This window comes from Rhinoderma darwinii, chromosome 7, assembly GCF_050947455.1.
Source record: "Rhinoderma darwinii isolate aRhiDar2 chromosome 7, aRhiDar2.hap1, whole genome shotgun sequence".
NCBI classification, from domain to species: Eukaryota; Metazoa; Chordata; class Amphibia; order Anura; family Rhinodermatidae; genus Rhinoderma; species Rhinoderma darwinii.
The window spans coordinates 133,465,411-133,481,980 of record NC_134693.1 but is presented as its reverse complement, the minus strand read 5'-3'; the positions used below and the strand labels follow the sequence as shown (position 1 = coordinate 133,481,980).

The following is a 16,570-nucleotide window of genomic DNA, read 5'->3' as shown; positions in this document are numbered from 1 at the left end:
GTCACATGGTAACATAGGACCCCTTCTCTGATATCACCTTCACAATTCTTGCATCCATTGAATTTGTCAGTATTTGGACAGTTTCTGCTTGAATATCTTTGCAGGATGTCAGAATAGCCTCCCAGAGCTTCTGTTTTGATGTGAACTGCCTCCCACCCTCATAGATATTTTGCTTGAGAATGCTCCAAAGGTTCTCAATAGGGTTGAGGTCAGGGGAACAATGGGGGCCACACCATGAGTTTCTCTCCTTTTATGCCCATAGCAGCCAATGACACAGAGGTCTTCTTTGCAGCATGAGATGGTGCATTGTCATGCATGAAGATAATTTTGCTACGGAAGGCACGGTTCTTATTTTTGTACCACGGAATAAAGTGGTCAGTCATAAACTCTACGTACTTTGCAGAGGTCATTTTCACACCGTCAGGGACACGGTTTGAAAATGAGTCTTCATGTATTTCTGAGCCCACTGCAACCGTTTCTGCTTGTGAGCATTGTTTAGGGGTGGCCGAATAATAGCTTTATGCACACTTGTAAACCTCTGGAGGATCCTACACCTTGAGGTTCGCGGGACTCCAGAGGCACCAGCGGCTCCAAATACCTGTTTGCTGCTTTGCAATGGCATTTTAGCAGCTGCTCTCCTAATCCTATTAATTTGTCTGGCAGAAACCTTCCTCATTATGCCTTTATCTGAACGAACCCGTCTGTGCTCTGAATCAGCCACAAATCTTTTCACAGTACGATGATCACGCTTAAGTTTCCTTGAAATATCCAATGTTTTCATACCTTGTCCAAGGTATTGCACTGTTTCACGCTTTTCGGCAGCAGAGAGATCCTTTTTCTTTCCCATATTGCTTCAAACCTGTGGCCTGCTTAATAATGTGGAACGTCCATCTTAAGTAGTTTTCCTTTGATTGGGCACACCTGGCAAACTAATTATCACAGGTGTCTGAGATTGATTACAATGATCCAAAGAGCCCTAAGATACAATACTATCCATGAGTTTCATTGAAAAACTAATAATTAAATGTTTATGACACTTAAAGAGGCTCTGTCACCAGATTTTGCAGCCCCTATCTGCTATTGCAGCAGATCGGCGCTGCAATGTAGATTACAGTAACGTTTTTATTTTTAAAAAACGAGCATTTTTGGCCAAGTTATGACCATTTTTGTAGTTATGCAAATGAGGCTTGCAAAAGTCCAACTGGGCGTGTATTATGTGCGTACATCGGGGCGTTTTTAATACTTTTACTAGCTGGGCACTCTGATGAGAAGTATCATCCACTTCTCTTCAGAACGCCCAGCTTCTGGCAGTGCAGACACAGCCGTGTTCTCAAGAGATCACGCTGTGTCGTCACTCACAGGTCCTGCATCGTGTCAGACGAGCGAGGACACATCGGCACCAGAGGCTACAGATGATTCTGCAGAAGCATCGGCGTTTGCAGGTAAGTCGATGTAGCTACTTACCTGCTAACGCCGATGCTGCTGCAGAATCAACTGTAGCCTCTGGTGCCGATGTGTCCTCGCTCGTCTGACACGATGCAGGACCTGTGAGTGACGTCACAGCGTGATCTGGCAGAAGCTGGGCGTTCTGAAGAGAAGTGGATGATACTTCTCATCAGAACGCCCAGCTAGTAAAAGTACTAAACACGCCCCGATGTACGCACATAATACACGCCCACTTGGACTTTTACTTTTAAACACGCCCACTTGGACTTTTGCAAGCCTCATTTGCATAACTACAAAAATGGTCATAACTTGGCCAAAAATGCTCGTTTTTTTAAAATAAAAACGTTACTGTAATCTACATTGCAGCGCCTATCTGCTGCAATAGCAGATAGGGGTTGCAAAATCTGGTGACAGAGCCTCTTTAAATCCAATGTGCATAATAATTTGGAACACGGTGTATGTTGAATAATTATAAAAGTAATGTATGATAGGGAAATTTTCCTTTAGGATTGTCTTTCATTGTTTTGTCTTTATCTGGACCCCGCAGCTCTGGTCTTGACCACCTTCACTTTCCTTTTCAGTACAGTTCAGGGCTTTCAACGAGTGCTCACTGCCAAGACTGATGATGCCATCCTGGATGACTTAAGCATTTTCTAATTTCCTTCACACCCAGACCCCGGGTGACCTACATGAACATATATTGCCAAAGTCTTACATCAAGTCATACAGAGGAAATTCACACCAATAATAATGTGACAGAATGATGTCAGATACAATGAAGCACTTAATACTGAAGAACATAAAGAAAAGGAGAGGTCGCGATCTCTGTAATGGAGGACAGCAGACGGGAGGATCTCATTATCTACCGGAGACATTTCTAGGATGGGCCTAGGAGCTGAATGCGAGAGATCAGAAAAGATAGTGAAAGTGTAAAAATAACCAAATGTGCTGTGGCTTTTATGAATGTACGTTCTTTTTTTTACTATTTTTTGCTATGCGTGTGAAATGCAATAAAAAGTTCAAGGAGTTGTCCAGGATTAGAACATAGCTGCTTTCTTCCAGAAACAGCGCCACACTTCTCCATGGGCTGTGTCCGCTATTGCAGCTCAGCTCCATTGAAGTGAATTAAGCTGAACGGTAATACCAGCAGAGCTTCATTTCTGTACTGATTTCCCCTTCTACAACACATGAGGGATCTCTTCTCCTTTGTCCTGACAGGCACCGAAGCTGCAGAGCATGTGATTTCCCCCTCCCTCCACCTGCAGAGTCTGCCATGTGTACTCTCCTCCTTATCTTCACTCTTATTCAGTATAACTTGTGTAATCTGCTTTCCCCCCTCTCCACACTCTGATCTGCTATGTGAACCTTCTTCCTCTTCCTGCTGCTATCTCTAACACTGAGAGAAAAGAGGAGGAGAGCAGAGAAAGCCGACACAGCCAGGAACAGTGTGCTGTTGGATTTACGTCAGAATCTGCAGGACAACCAGCTATGTATAGAAGTTACACAGACTCTACAGCAGTAAAACAGTAGGCAATTTTTAATGAAGACTATTTAGAAAGTTGCTTTTTTTCTGTATTTAGTAAGCAAATTAACAATAAAATTAATTTTATTACAAAGGTGTACAACTAACTATGTCTTTGCAGGGGATTTGGATCTCCGTATCACAAAAACGGGAATAAATTAGCACAGAATGTTGCAATGGTGTTCAAGGGTGGACATTCACTTTAAGGTTAATTTCTTGTAATTTATCTAGGGAGGTGCTCATAGGAAATGTGGGCTGCTTCCATCACACGGTGCCATACATACTCCTTATATATCATTCCGCAGCAACACAAATAATATGTAAGGGCAATTACACTCCAGACTTGCTGCGTATCACTTTCCCGGATGAGGGAGAAAAAAAAAAACAATTTTTTTTTATTAATAATAATAGTGGTAAAATAATAATGAAGGGAAATAGTAATTTATTAGTCTCTAGCCTCGGCCCATATGGAATTATTTAGAAAGAAAAACGAGTCTTTGAAACTAGAAACTAATGGTAAAATGCTGGCCGTCGTAATGCGAGGTGCTCAGGGCCGGGCCGGAGGGTTTCGCGTATTTCTCTGCGGTTTGCTGTTGGATTAACAGCCACTCTCTGAAGATCAAACATTTGTAAAGGGAGAATTCTTTTTCTAATAAATCCCATCCATCCACTTCTTCCTGCTGAAAATACAGTTTTGGAGAGAATCCCTAGCAGAAATACTAGGTCTCCATTCTATTAGCTGTGATAGATGAGTGAAGTCAAACTCAACCAAACTGTATATTCAATGCCAGCAATACATTTATCAGGTGGCGCCAAGGTCTATTAATGCAGCGCCACCTGCTGGGCGATAAATGACAGGTAATGTAGTTATTTGTGTGACCTCGAGGTCCTGCGTCCGCCTCATGGTCTTTATACTAAGACCATGTTCACACAGCGTTTTATGATTTTAAAAAAAATGCACATTTAAAGCTTTTAACTTCACACAGCGCGTTTTTCTACATGAACGTAATTAAATTATGCGTTGCGTTAAAGAAAAGCGCCATGTCAACTCTCGGGGGATTTTATATGTTAAAACGCCCATTGAAGTCAATGTGAAGCTCTAAAGCACTGCAAGAAAACTTCTTTCATGTTATGTTAAGCGTTTTTTTGCATGCGTTAACGCACGCAAAATACGTGGCACATATTTTTAGGTCTGTACATTTTTAAACACACCCCAAAAGGTACAGGTTTTTAAGTACAGTGTCTAAAAAATCAGCATGAGGGTATGTGCACACACACTAATTACGGAAGTAATTCGGGCGTTTTTGCCCCGAATTACGTCCGAAAAATGCGCCTCGATAGCGTTGACAAACATCTGCCCATTGAAAGCAATGGGCAGACGTTTGTCTGTTCACACGAGGCATATATTTACGCGCCGCTGTCAAAGACGGCGCGTAAATAGACGCCCGCGTCAAAGAAGTGACCTGTCACTTCTTGGGGCGTAATTGGAGCCGTTATTCATTGGCTCCAATGAAAAGCAGCGCCAATTACGTCCGTAATGGACGCAGCGTTCAAGCGCCTGCACATGCCGGTACGGCTGAAATTACGGGGATGTTTTCTCCTGAAAACATCCCCGTAATTTCAGCCGTTACGGACGCTGTCGTGTGAACATACCCTAAGAAAAATGCACAAAAAGCGTAAGAAAAGGTGTTCATTTAAAAAGCGTGCATTTTTTCAGCAAATTGCGTGTCATATTTTTTTCTGCCTACAAATTACTGTGTGAACATACCCTGAGGCCTTATTCACACGAGCGTGTCCATTTTGCACGCGTTGCAGTTCCGTGTGACATCCGTGTACTGTGCGCGTCTGCGTTTTTTACGCACTTATGTCATCCGTATGTCACGCGTTTTTTTTACGCGAGCAAAAAAAAACTGAAGGTGTTTTGCTTTTTCTCATCATTTCTTTAGCAACTGTTGTGTGAATCACGGAGAGCACAAGGATGACGTCCGTGGGCTGTCCGTGGTTTTAACGCACCCATTGACTTAAATGGGTGAGTGATGCGCAAAAAACGCACAAGAATAGGACATGTCGTGAGATTTACGCGCTGCATGAAAAACACGGATTGTCTGAATGGCCCCATTGAATTGCATAGGAACGTGTGACGTCCGTTGTTTTAATGCGCGTAACACGGACGTGATTTACGCTCATGTGAATAAGGCCTTAGGTTGCTTTATGATTATTGTAGCGTTTACTGATGCCAGCTATGGTGGTGATATGTTTTATAAAGTTTATTGAGACATGTCAGCGCTGCAGATAACTTTGATTTAGGACCCCCACGAATTTCCAGAATGGAAGGACTGAGGGGCTCAGTAATGATGCCGAGCCTATGGGGTGATAATCATCAGGCAAAAAGGCGCCATTGAAACCATCACCAGAGGAGTTCAGTTGCATTATTGAATGATGCGTACTGAGTGGGGGTCCCTTCATGTATTAAAACCCACACGTACCGGGGTTACGGAAACAGCCGAGCAGTCCCCACCTGGAATCGGCAGCTTGTGGCCGCCACACCAGGCGAAACCCCCGTTCTCATTATAGGTGCGGATCCAAGAGCTGGGACCACATCTATCAGATGTTTATTGCATATCCTGTGGTTGTGCCATAAATGCCTTAGTTGAAAATAACCCATTAAGAGACACTTAGGGTGTGTTCACACGGCCGAAAAACAGCCGAAAAATCGGAAGCAGAACGCCTCCAAACATCTGCCCTTTGATTGCAATGGGAAAAACGGCGTTCTGTTCCGATGGGCCGTTTTTTGAAAAACGGCCGCGTAAAAAAACGGCCGCGAAAAAGAACTGCAGGTCACTTCTTGGGACGTTTTTAGAGCCATTTTTCATAGACTCTATTGAAAACAGCTCCAAAAACGGTCGTAAAAAACGCCGCGAAAATCGCGAGTGGCATAAAAAACGTCTGAAAATCAGGAGCTGTTTTCCCTTGAAAACAGCTTCGTATTTTGAGACGTTTTTAAGTTTGTGTGTGAACATACCCTTAAAATAACCAGCAGGATTGTGCCTTGTGTGCCCCCACGGGCTGCCCCTGCCACAGAAGAGCGACTTTGCTATAACACATAATAAGATATCATGACAATTGCTTATTGTTGTATTCACTCTAGGAGGAACGATCTCTCTATAGTAATAAAGAGGTTATTATTTTACTATCGGAACTTTCATGGCGGCCTGGAAAACGTCAAACTACACCTTAGCACCTTGAACTGAAGGAGAGATGTGGGCAGAGAAGAGAACAGAGGCCTAATATGTAGTATTATTATTATTATTATTACAGCCCTACAGATATGTCAGCAGAAGGCAGGCTGCTGTTTATGGTAACCTGTAGTCTGTCAATACAAACGTCATAAAATTATTTCGTGGAAACTCCATGGAAAACAAGCTCCAGTTACGTCCGTAATGGACGCGGCGTTCAAGCGCCTGCACATGCCGTTACGGCTGAAATGACGGGGCTGTTTTCTCCTGGAAACAGCCCCGTAATTTCGGCCGTTACGGACGCTGCCGTGTGAACATACCCTTACTCTCCAAGTCGCGAAGTGCTAGGGCTGCAGGGTAAGTAACAGGCGCATCCAGCGCCAAATTTGTTGCTGTCTGTCGTTCTATGATCAGGGCAGGAAGAGATCGTACGCTGCGCAGTAGACACAGGCCTGTGCTTTCCTGATTGCAGCTTTCATCCATATCTGTCTTGTATTTCCCCGGCAATGTACAAATAAACTGCGTCCAGATTTCACTTTTACTTTACAGGGAGACCAGAGGAAGATGATGAAAGGTGATCGTGCTAGAAAAACAACCGCAGGCTATTGTCTCTACCAGGACTCTGAGCATTACAGGTTGCGGATACGTCATTAATCTAATATCAGAATGTTCGTGTGTAGATACAGTATATATATATATATACACTGCAAGAATGATAAAAGACTGACAGAGAAAACAAAAAGCTCCCACTTGGGGTCACAGGACAATGGCACACTGACATGAGAGTATTGTAGAATAATTACATAATGTCATTTGGGGTACAAAAACAATAGTACACTGATAATTGGGATACAGAATAATGATCATGACCCCTAAAATGACACTGTCGCTATCAGGACCCCCAACAATGACACATTGACGGTGGGGTGCGAAAACAATAAGATACTGACACTTGGGGTACAGGACAATGACACGCTGACACTTGGGGTACAAGATAATGACATGCTGACACTTGGGGTACAGGATAATGACATGCTGACACTTGGGGTACAAGATAATGACATGCTGACACTTGGGGTACAGGATAATGACACGCTGACACTTGGGGTACAGGACAACGACATACTGACACTTGGGGTACAGGACAATGACATACTGACACTTGGGGTACAGGACAATGACATACTGACACTTGGGGTACAGGACAATGACATGCTGACACTTGGGGTACAGGACAATGACATGCTGACACTTGGGATACAGGACAATGACATGCTGACACTTGGGGTACAGGACAATGACATGCTGACACTTGGGGTACAGGATAATGACACGCTGACACTTGGGGTACAGGACAACGACATACTGACACTTGGGGTACAGTTCAATGACATACTGACACGGGGTACAGGACAATGACATGCTGACACTTGGGGTACAGGACAATGGCATGATGACACTTGGGGTAAAGGACAATGACATGCTGACACTTGGGGTAAAGGACAATGACATGCTGACACTTGGGGTACAGGACAATGACATGATGACACTTGGGGTACAGGACAATGACACGCTGACGTTGCACAATCAACACATCAAAAAAACATTCAGCAAAAAATGAAAAAAATAATTATTTTATTTTTGAATAACAATGTCTTAAAGGAATCTGTCATCATTTCATCAGTAGCTGCATGTGTCTGGAGGATTATGGCTCATCCCTGTGGCTCTCCTCCTCGGGCTGCTATACATGTACTGTATGTAATGCTGTCTGCCATCTGCTGTTGAAAGGTGAACATTACATGGGAAATGTTCACCTTTCTCCAGCAGATGGCAGTGTTACATGCAGACAGCAGTAGTGTCCATGAGCAAGAGGGAGGGAGAGCATCAGCATCTCCACATCACTGCTGACTGGTCAAATCCTGCCCTGCTGTTCCCATTCTCCTCTAGAAGTGTGTGTGTGTGTGTGCGTGTGCGTGTGCGTGTGCGCGTGCGCGTGTGCGTGTGGGATTAATTGTATGTATTTGTGTAACAGTGTGTATGTGTCTTTGTGTGAATGTATGTATATGTGTGTGTATATTTGTGTGTTATGCATTTACTAGTGCCGGTATAGTATGGCCATGAACGCCCTTTACAAAATCCCGCATACGCCCGTGCTCGGAATCATCTCCAGATCTATGTCCTCGGGCAGGACTGCGGTTTTGCAGCTGTACGATGGTCGGTATGTTCAGCGTGATGTCACATTTTTACACACCTCTGTATTGTGACTTCTAGAGGCTCAGAGGGAGATGCTGAGGCCGTGGGAAGAGGAATCCTTATTGATTTTGGCAGCAGAGGGTTTGTATTGATGTGTTGCGCGGCCCGCAGTGGGTTACTCTGGAATAACAATAAACACAAGCACGCCCATACAGATAATTACCAGAAGTTGTTGGTTTGGCCCAAGCTCCCGTTCTCAATGAGAACAAAGTGTCCCGGAATCTGGACCAATTGGAAGCGGTATTGTTACTCCACAGGGAGACATTGCTGCATCGCTAGGAAGGCGACGGATTATAAATATACCATAGACTGTATATTCTCGGGTCTATAGGGAAAGAAAACGGAAAACCAGACCTGACCACGAGCGCGCGTTCCCTCCTTTACTCTCTTTGTCTCGCTTTCTCTCACTCTTTCCATATGCTCTATTAGCCCGTTTATGAACATTATAGGGGTTTCCCGTGTTCCCCCACTAACAAAGAATGAATGGTTGGCCATTTATATACAAGGCCTGGCATGTAATACTTCACTTGCCCTACAGCCGTGGCCGGTATCTTCTTCTGGTTGCTCAGAAGCCGGACCCATGACGATCAGGTGATCATCATTCGGCTTTGAGGAAAGGGTTGTCTTGGTGAGAGAACCCCTTTAAATTTGCAGTTGGAAAGCAACAAGGGGCTGCATATATATAGGTTTCTGTACAGGGCACCTCTACTGTACATGGGGTAAGTGAAGCGACAATCCTAATGGTCACCAACAATTGGGTTGTCACTATTTCCTTTGTACCTTCTCCCGGCGACATAGCGCAATAACAATATCACCAGCCTCAAATTCTAGGTGGAATACATTTTTCTTCTATACACAGAATTATCCCTCAGGTTTTCAGTTTTGTTGTCACAGGTAGTAAGTCAGGTGACCGCGTTCCCGTGTGAATAATCTGGATAGGTAGATGAGGGCGCTGCTGGATGATATCAATGTGTCACTTGCATGGTTGTTGGTTTCCAGTCAAGCAGCAACGGAGATGTAGGTCAGTTGCTGCCTTTGGGGTGGTCACATCAGAGATGATTGTATGTGCTGACATGTCCTCATTAGTTTCCCTGTGGCGAGAGACGGAGACTTGTGGCACAAAACATCTTTGCCTGTAATGTTTTTATATGTAGCCGTGCGAGGATAGATAGATAGATAGATAGATAGATAGATAGATAGATAGATAGATAGATAGATAGATAGATAGATAGATAGATAGATAGATAGATAGATAGATAGATATGAGATAGATAGATAGATAGATAGATATGAGATAGATAGATAGATAGATAGATAGATAGATAGATAGATAGATAGATAGATAGATAGATAGATATGAGATAGATAGATAGATAGATAGATATGAGATAGATAGATAGATATGAGATAGATAGATATGAGATAGATAGATAGATAGATAGATAGATAGATAGATAGATAGATAGATAGATAGATAGATAGATAGATAGATAGATAGATAGATAGATAGATAGATATGAGATAGATAGATAGATAGATAGATAGATAGATAGATAGATAGATAGATAGATAGATAGATAGATAGATAGATAGATAGATAGATAGATAGATAGATAGATATGAGATAGATAGATAGATAGATAGATAGATAGATAGATAGATAGATAGATAGATAGATAGATAGATAGATAGATAGATAATCATCTATCTATTTCATATCTATCTCATTTCTTTCTAAACATTTTCAATGTCATATCTATCTATCTATCTATCTATCTATCCATTCATAAAGAAGACTGAGCCAATTACAGCTCAGCCAAATTCACACTTTGTGGTTTAGCCACATTTATCAAACTTTATTTTTTTGCCAAAACTGGGATGAAATCCAAAATGCATGTTGGGTATAAAGGAAATCTTCGGACGTCTCTTTCATCTTGGATCTGAGTCCAGTGTTCCCAAAAAAAAACTAAGCATTCTGCACATAAAGGAAGAGATTGCGGTAAATCCTGGAGAATTGCTGATACTGAAATCCCCTAAAGTAGCTCCACCTGCGTGCGTCCGAAGAAATCCCTCTCCATCTTGACCTTTTCACAAATGGCGAGCAAAATCTATACTCAAAACTGGAAACTGGACGACATTTTTAATCCAACTTGAATATTAATCATCTAAGCAGCAAAGGAGATTTAGGAACAAAGTGTCTGCGGGCGACCGGCATGGAATTTCTGAACCAATAAAAAAGGGATTTTTTATTTTTTGTTCTACCTACAACAATTTACAGGAATTTAATAATCCAGAAGAACATTGAGCGTCTCCAGTCCAGGAATAAACGCAGCTATTTGTGGAATTAACCCCTCAAGACAAAGAGCTGAAATACAATGTACAGTATAATGTCCGGCAGTAACATTGTGTAGTAGAAATGCAGCAAAATTCCTTTAATCCGATATCCAACAGTCCAGAAGGGCTGATAGTCTGACACAGAACTGCAAAATGATTCCGAGTATTACAGAGTCAGCTGCAGAGTATTATGAAATATTTGGTGATCTGACACCTGTCAAATTCAGTTTTTGCCAGGATAAAGCAATGTTACTAATATTAAATAAAAACGTAGCAGAAGCATTCTAAAGTGAAAAAGTTCCAATCTTTTCTTTATACATGGCGTCAAGTGTAATTATTAGTGGCGCCATCTAGTGGAAAGAGAATTTATGATGTCTTATTTTCTTACAATACCCGAGTCCTGCCATATTGGCTGTTTTCTACTCATACTTTAAAGGATCTGTCCACCTCCATGCTATAATACTGTTAATATATTAATACCATCTACATAAACCGTCACCAGGTACATACATTACATTACTTATCCTGTACTGATCCTGAGTTATATCCTGTATTATACTCCAGAGCTGCACTCACTATTCTGCTGGTGGTGTCACTGTGTACATACATTACATTACTTATCCTGTACTGATCCTGAGTTACATCCTGAATTATACTCCAGAGCTGCACTCACTATTCTGCTGGTGGAGTCACTGTGTACATTCATTACTTATCCTGTACTGATCCTGAGTTGTATCCTGTATTATATTCCAGAGCTGCACTCACTATTCTGTTGGGGGAGTCACTGTGTACATACATTACTTATCCTGTACTGATCCTGAGTTGTATCCTGTATTATATTCCAGAGCTGCACTCACTATTCTGCTGGGGGAGTCACTGTGTACATACATTACATTACTTATCCTGTACTGATCCTGAGTTACATCCTTTATTATACTCCAGAGCAGCACTCACTATTCTGCTGGTGGAGTCACTGTGTACATATATTACATTACTTATCCTGTACTGATCTTGAGTTATATCCTCTATTATACTCCAGAGCTGCACTCACTATTCTGCTGGTGGAATCGCTGTGTACATACATTACATTACTTATCCTGTACTGATCCTGAGTTATATCCTGTATTATACTCCAGAGCTGCACTCACTATTCTGCTGGTGGAGTCACTGTGTACATACATTACATTACTTATCCTGTACTGATCCTGAGTTACATCCTGAATTATACTCCAGAGCTGCACTCACTATTCTGCTGGTGGAGTCACTGTGTACATTCATTACTTATCCTGTACTGATCCTGAGTTGTATCCTGTATTATATTCCAGAGCTGCACTCACTATTCTGTTGGGGGAGTCACTGTGTACATACATTACTTATCCTGTACTGATCCTGAGTTGTATCCTGTATTATATTCCAGAGCTGCACTCACTATTCTGCTGGGGGAGTCACTGTGTACATACATTACATTACTTATCCTGTACTGATCCTGAGTTACATCCTTTATTATACTCCAGAGCAGCACTCACTATTCTGCTGGTGGAGTCACTGTGTACATATATTACATTACTTATCCTGTACTGATCTTGAGTTATATCCTCTATTATACTCCAGAGCTGCACTCACTATTCTGCTGGTGGAGTCACTGTATAGATACATTACATTACTTATCCTGTACTGATCCTGAGTTACATCCTTTATTATACTCCAGAGCAGCACTCACTATTCTGCTGGTGGAGTCACTGTGTACATATATTACATTACTTATCCTGTACTGATCCTGAGTTACATCCTTTATTATACTTCAGACCTGCACTCACTATTCTGCTGGTGGAGTCACTGTGTACATACATTACATTACTTATCCTGCACTGATCCCGAGTTAAATCCTGTATTATACTCCAGAGCTACAGTCACTATTCTGCTGCTAGAGTCACTGTGTACAAACATTACATTACTTATCCTGTACTGATCCTGAGTTACATCCTGTTTTATACTCCAGAGCTGCACTCACTATTCTGCTGGTGGAGTCACTGTGTACATACATTACATTACTTATCCTGTACTGATCCTGAGTTACATCCTGTATTATACTCCAGAGCTGCACTCACTATTCTGCTGGTGGAGTCACTGTGTACATACATTACATTACTTATCCTGTACTGATCCTGAGTTACATCCTGAATTATACTCCAGAGCTGCACTCACTATTCTGTTAGTGGAGTCACTGTATACATATATTACATATGTTGTACTGATCCTTTTGAATAGTTGACACGTATGAGTACATCTACTAGCAGGTAAAATAATTTCATTTACATTTATTATATCATTTCTACTAATTTACACAGAAGATATGAGGCGCCATCTCCTTATTCCCCGCAGAGCAGAGGTGTCAGTCCCCGTTCAGTATACAGGTAATAGATCACTCACAAAGCAGATGGAGGAGGAAGAGCCGGACATGTATATAAATATACATCAGACGAACACCATTTCTTGGGTGTGGTAGGAAACCAGACCATTTCCTTTAACCAAATTCCACAGCTTCCAAAGTAATGGGTAAAATGTGCGGCTGAGGTATCAGGTTCTCTGCGGCCGAGCGGTGGGAATTCTGAGAAGAATACCGAAATATTCAAGTGGGATCCTGAGCATTCACAATGAACATTAACCCCTTAACTAAAAGGGTTGTCTAGGACTTTAATATTGATGATTGGTGGGGTCCAAGCCCTGGCACCTCCACCTGTCAGCTTAATGGAGAGGCCGCGACAATCCAGTGAGCGCTGCGTCCCCTTCATTGCTTACCCAGGCACAGCGCCATTCATACGATTGTGGCTACGTCTGGTACTAACGTCAGTTATGGATGTGCCGCCTGTGGTGTAGGCCTGGGGATCCGGGGAGTTCCCACCAGCTTTTATCAGATTATGGGCCTTTGTAATATTCCCCCAGATGCAGAGATGTAGTAAAACCTCTGAGCTCTGCTTTATCATCGCAGCTGGCTCAGGTTTGCAGTTAAGGGATTTGATTACAGCGTACGTTCCATCCGGCACCTGCTTTATATCACCTGCTCCCTGCAATACAAAAGCCAGGAAAAATTCTACAACTTTCCAACGTGCTTTGTGTTTCAATTTTTCACCATATTCAAGGTACCTGCTTGCTGTCAGTGAATGCAAACTATATTCTTTTTATTTAGAGGTTGGAAGCCAGTCTTAACCTGGTTCTGCTGCAGTTTGTTGCAATGTATCTGTGTCGGTATGGCTCTATTCACATCTGTACCGGAGATTTTGTCAAACTCGATGGGAAAAATAGCGCTGCACGTAGCAATATTCTTCCCATCAAAGCAACGGACGCCTTGGCGGCGCCCAACCGACTCCATTGTAAGTCAAAGGGGTCCGACAGCGACGCTGGAATTTGATGTGCAACAAAGCCACGACGCAGATGTGAAGAATCAGCCTGGAGTTCAGGTCCGGTAAAAGATCCGTACTGCTGCAGTGTTTAGGGCCTATTCACATCAGCGTTTGGTTTCCGTGCATCGGTTCCATTCAACCTTTCCGTCGGAGGAACCGATGAATGGAAAGTCAAACGGAAACTATATGTTCCGTTTGCAGTACCATTGATTTAAATTGTAATGCTTCCATTGCAGTTGGTTTTCGGTTTCGCAAAGCTTCTGGTTTTTTTCACAGAAACAATAGCGCAGTCGACACCACTTTTGTTTCCGTGAAAAAAACGTAAACTTTAGAGAATGGAAACAAACGAAAACCAACTGCAATGGAAGTTTACATTCGTTTTCCGTTTATCGGTTCCTTTGATGGAAAGGCTGAACGGAACCGATGAACGGAAACCAAATGCGGATGTGAACAGGCCCTTACTGATATATCATAACCCAATACTAGCCTAATTTGCTACAAAATTGTATTCTGTGTTACAAAATTGTATTTTGTAGCACAGAATGGCATTTTTATCACAAAATTACAATAATACATAATTAGGAACAGCCCTCATTCCACCAATACATGCAGAGCCGCCTTAAAGGGACGGTTCATTCTCAAACAATTGTTCAACGATAACAAGAGCAACAGCATCCACTTTAAGTCAACATCTTGTTGTCACCCTTGTTACCGTTGGAAAATTCTATTTCGTGTATCAATTGTATTCTGCATTCTGTATTACAAAATGGCCTTTTTGTCACAAAGTAAATTTTTTGTATTAGTGTTATAGTTGGGTTTAAAGGCTATGTACACCTTTGAAAGCAATTTAAAAAAAAAATAAAATACCAGTATATCAGTGTGTTTGGTGCAACTTTCTAATTACATGTTATTAAAAATTATTGTAACTTTTTGAGATACAGCTGCTTTGTATCCTGTATATAGAGCAGATGTATCTAGCGCCGAGACCGAAATCTGTCATATCAGTGGGACTGACGGGTTCAGTGTCAGCGGGTCCTGCGTGTAGGATCCACGTGTTATCAATCAGACCAGCTCTATTTTTATTCAGAGGCCCTTTGGAATATGAAAGCAGTGACCTGATTGGTTGCTTTGGGAAACTGCTCCATTTTTCTATTAGGGCATGACCAGACGTGGCGGAATCGCTCTGGAATTCCGCTGCGGACAGTCCGCAGCGGAAATCCGCAGCGTACACATTTCTCCATTGCTTTCCACAGCTTTTAAGTTGGGTTCGTTTACACGTTGTGGACAATTCCGCTGCGTAGCATAGGCTGCGGTACAGAATTTGGTGTCCGCAGCATGCACTGGTTGTTGCGAACGTGTAGCGGACTTGTTGCGGACTCATTGCGGAATTTCTCCATTGACTTCAATGGAGAGTCAAAATTCCGCAGTGAAGTCCGCAGATGTTATGTAGATGTTATGTGTGATGCGGAGCGTATTGGTTTTATTAACATGATATTTCTTCATTCTGGCTGGACCTATGTATTTCTAGGTCTACAGCCAGACTAACGTAAAAACGCCCGTAATCACGGGCCGTTATTAAGGCACGGGCAGGCCCATAGAACTCAATGGGGCTCCCGTAATTACAGGTGACTACGTGTGTGCACCCGTAATTACCGGAGCATTGCTAGGCGACGTCAGTAAATAGTCACTGTCCAGGGTGCTGAAAGAGTTAAGCGATCGGCAGTAACTGTTTCAGCACCCTGGACAGTGACTACCGATCCCAATATACAGCAACCTGTAAAAAAAATAGAAGTTCCTACTTACCGAGAACTCCCTGCTTCTGTCTCCAGTCCGGCCTCCCGGGATGACGTTTCAGTCCAAGTGACGGCTGCGGCCAATCACAGGCCAATCACAGGCTGCAGCCAATCACAGGCTGCAGCGGTCACATGGACTGCCGCGTCATCCAGGGAGGTCGGGTTAGATGGCGAAAGAGGGACGCGTCACCAAGACAACGGCTGGTAAGTATGAAATTCTTTTACTTTCACTAGGGAAAGGGCTGTCCCTTCTCTCTATCCTGCACTGATAGAGAAGGGAAGCACTTTTACCGCAGTCCGCAGCAGCTAGTCCGCATCAATTTACTGCACATTTTAGGCAAAGCCGCAACAGAATCTGCAACGCAGATTATGTGCGGCATTGATGCGGACAGTGTATGCAGAACTCCGCCACGTCTGGCCATGCCCTTACTCTAGTTTTGATAAATCTCCTCCTCGCCCTTGTACCAAATGACAGACTCAGCTCTGGGTGTGGGATAAAGTAGGGATCAGGGGTAGACAAACACGACCGTCTCACAAAATCTATTTTGTGTTGACAAAATTAATTCTGTGTTTACAAAATTCATT

General features: G+C 42.7%; 2 protein-coding genes across 2 annotated transcripts in view; one reads left to right on the top strand and one right to left on the bottom strand.

Moving 5' to 3' along the window:
- Positions 1-16,570, top strand: part of PRRT3 (proline rich transmembrane protein 3) — a 296,142-nt gene that overhangs the window by 215,572 nt on the left and 64,000 nt on the right. The gene's annotated exons all lie outside the window — the stretch shown is intronic.
- Positions 1-16,570, bottom strand: part of LOC142657482 (uncharacterized) — a 30,063-nt gene that overhangs the window by 12,833 nt on the left and 660 nt on the right. The window contains exon 2 of the mRNA XM_075832518.1: positions 13,694-13,856. Within this exon, the coding sequence (XP_075688633.1) occupies positions 13,694-13,856 (163 nt within the window). The remainder of the gene's footprint in view (positions 1-13,693; positions 13,857-16,570) is intronic.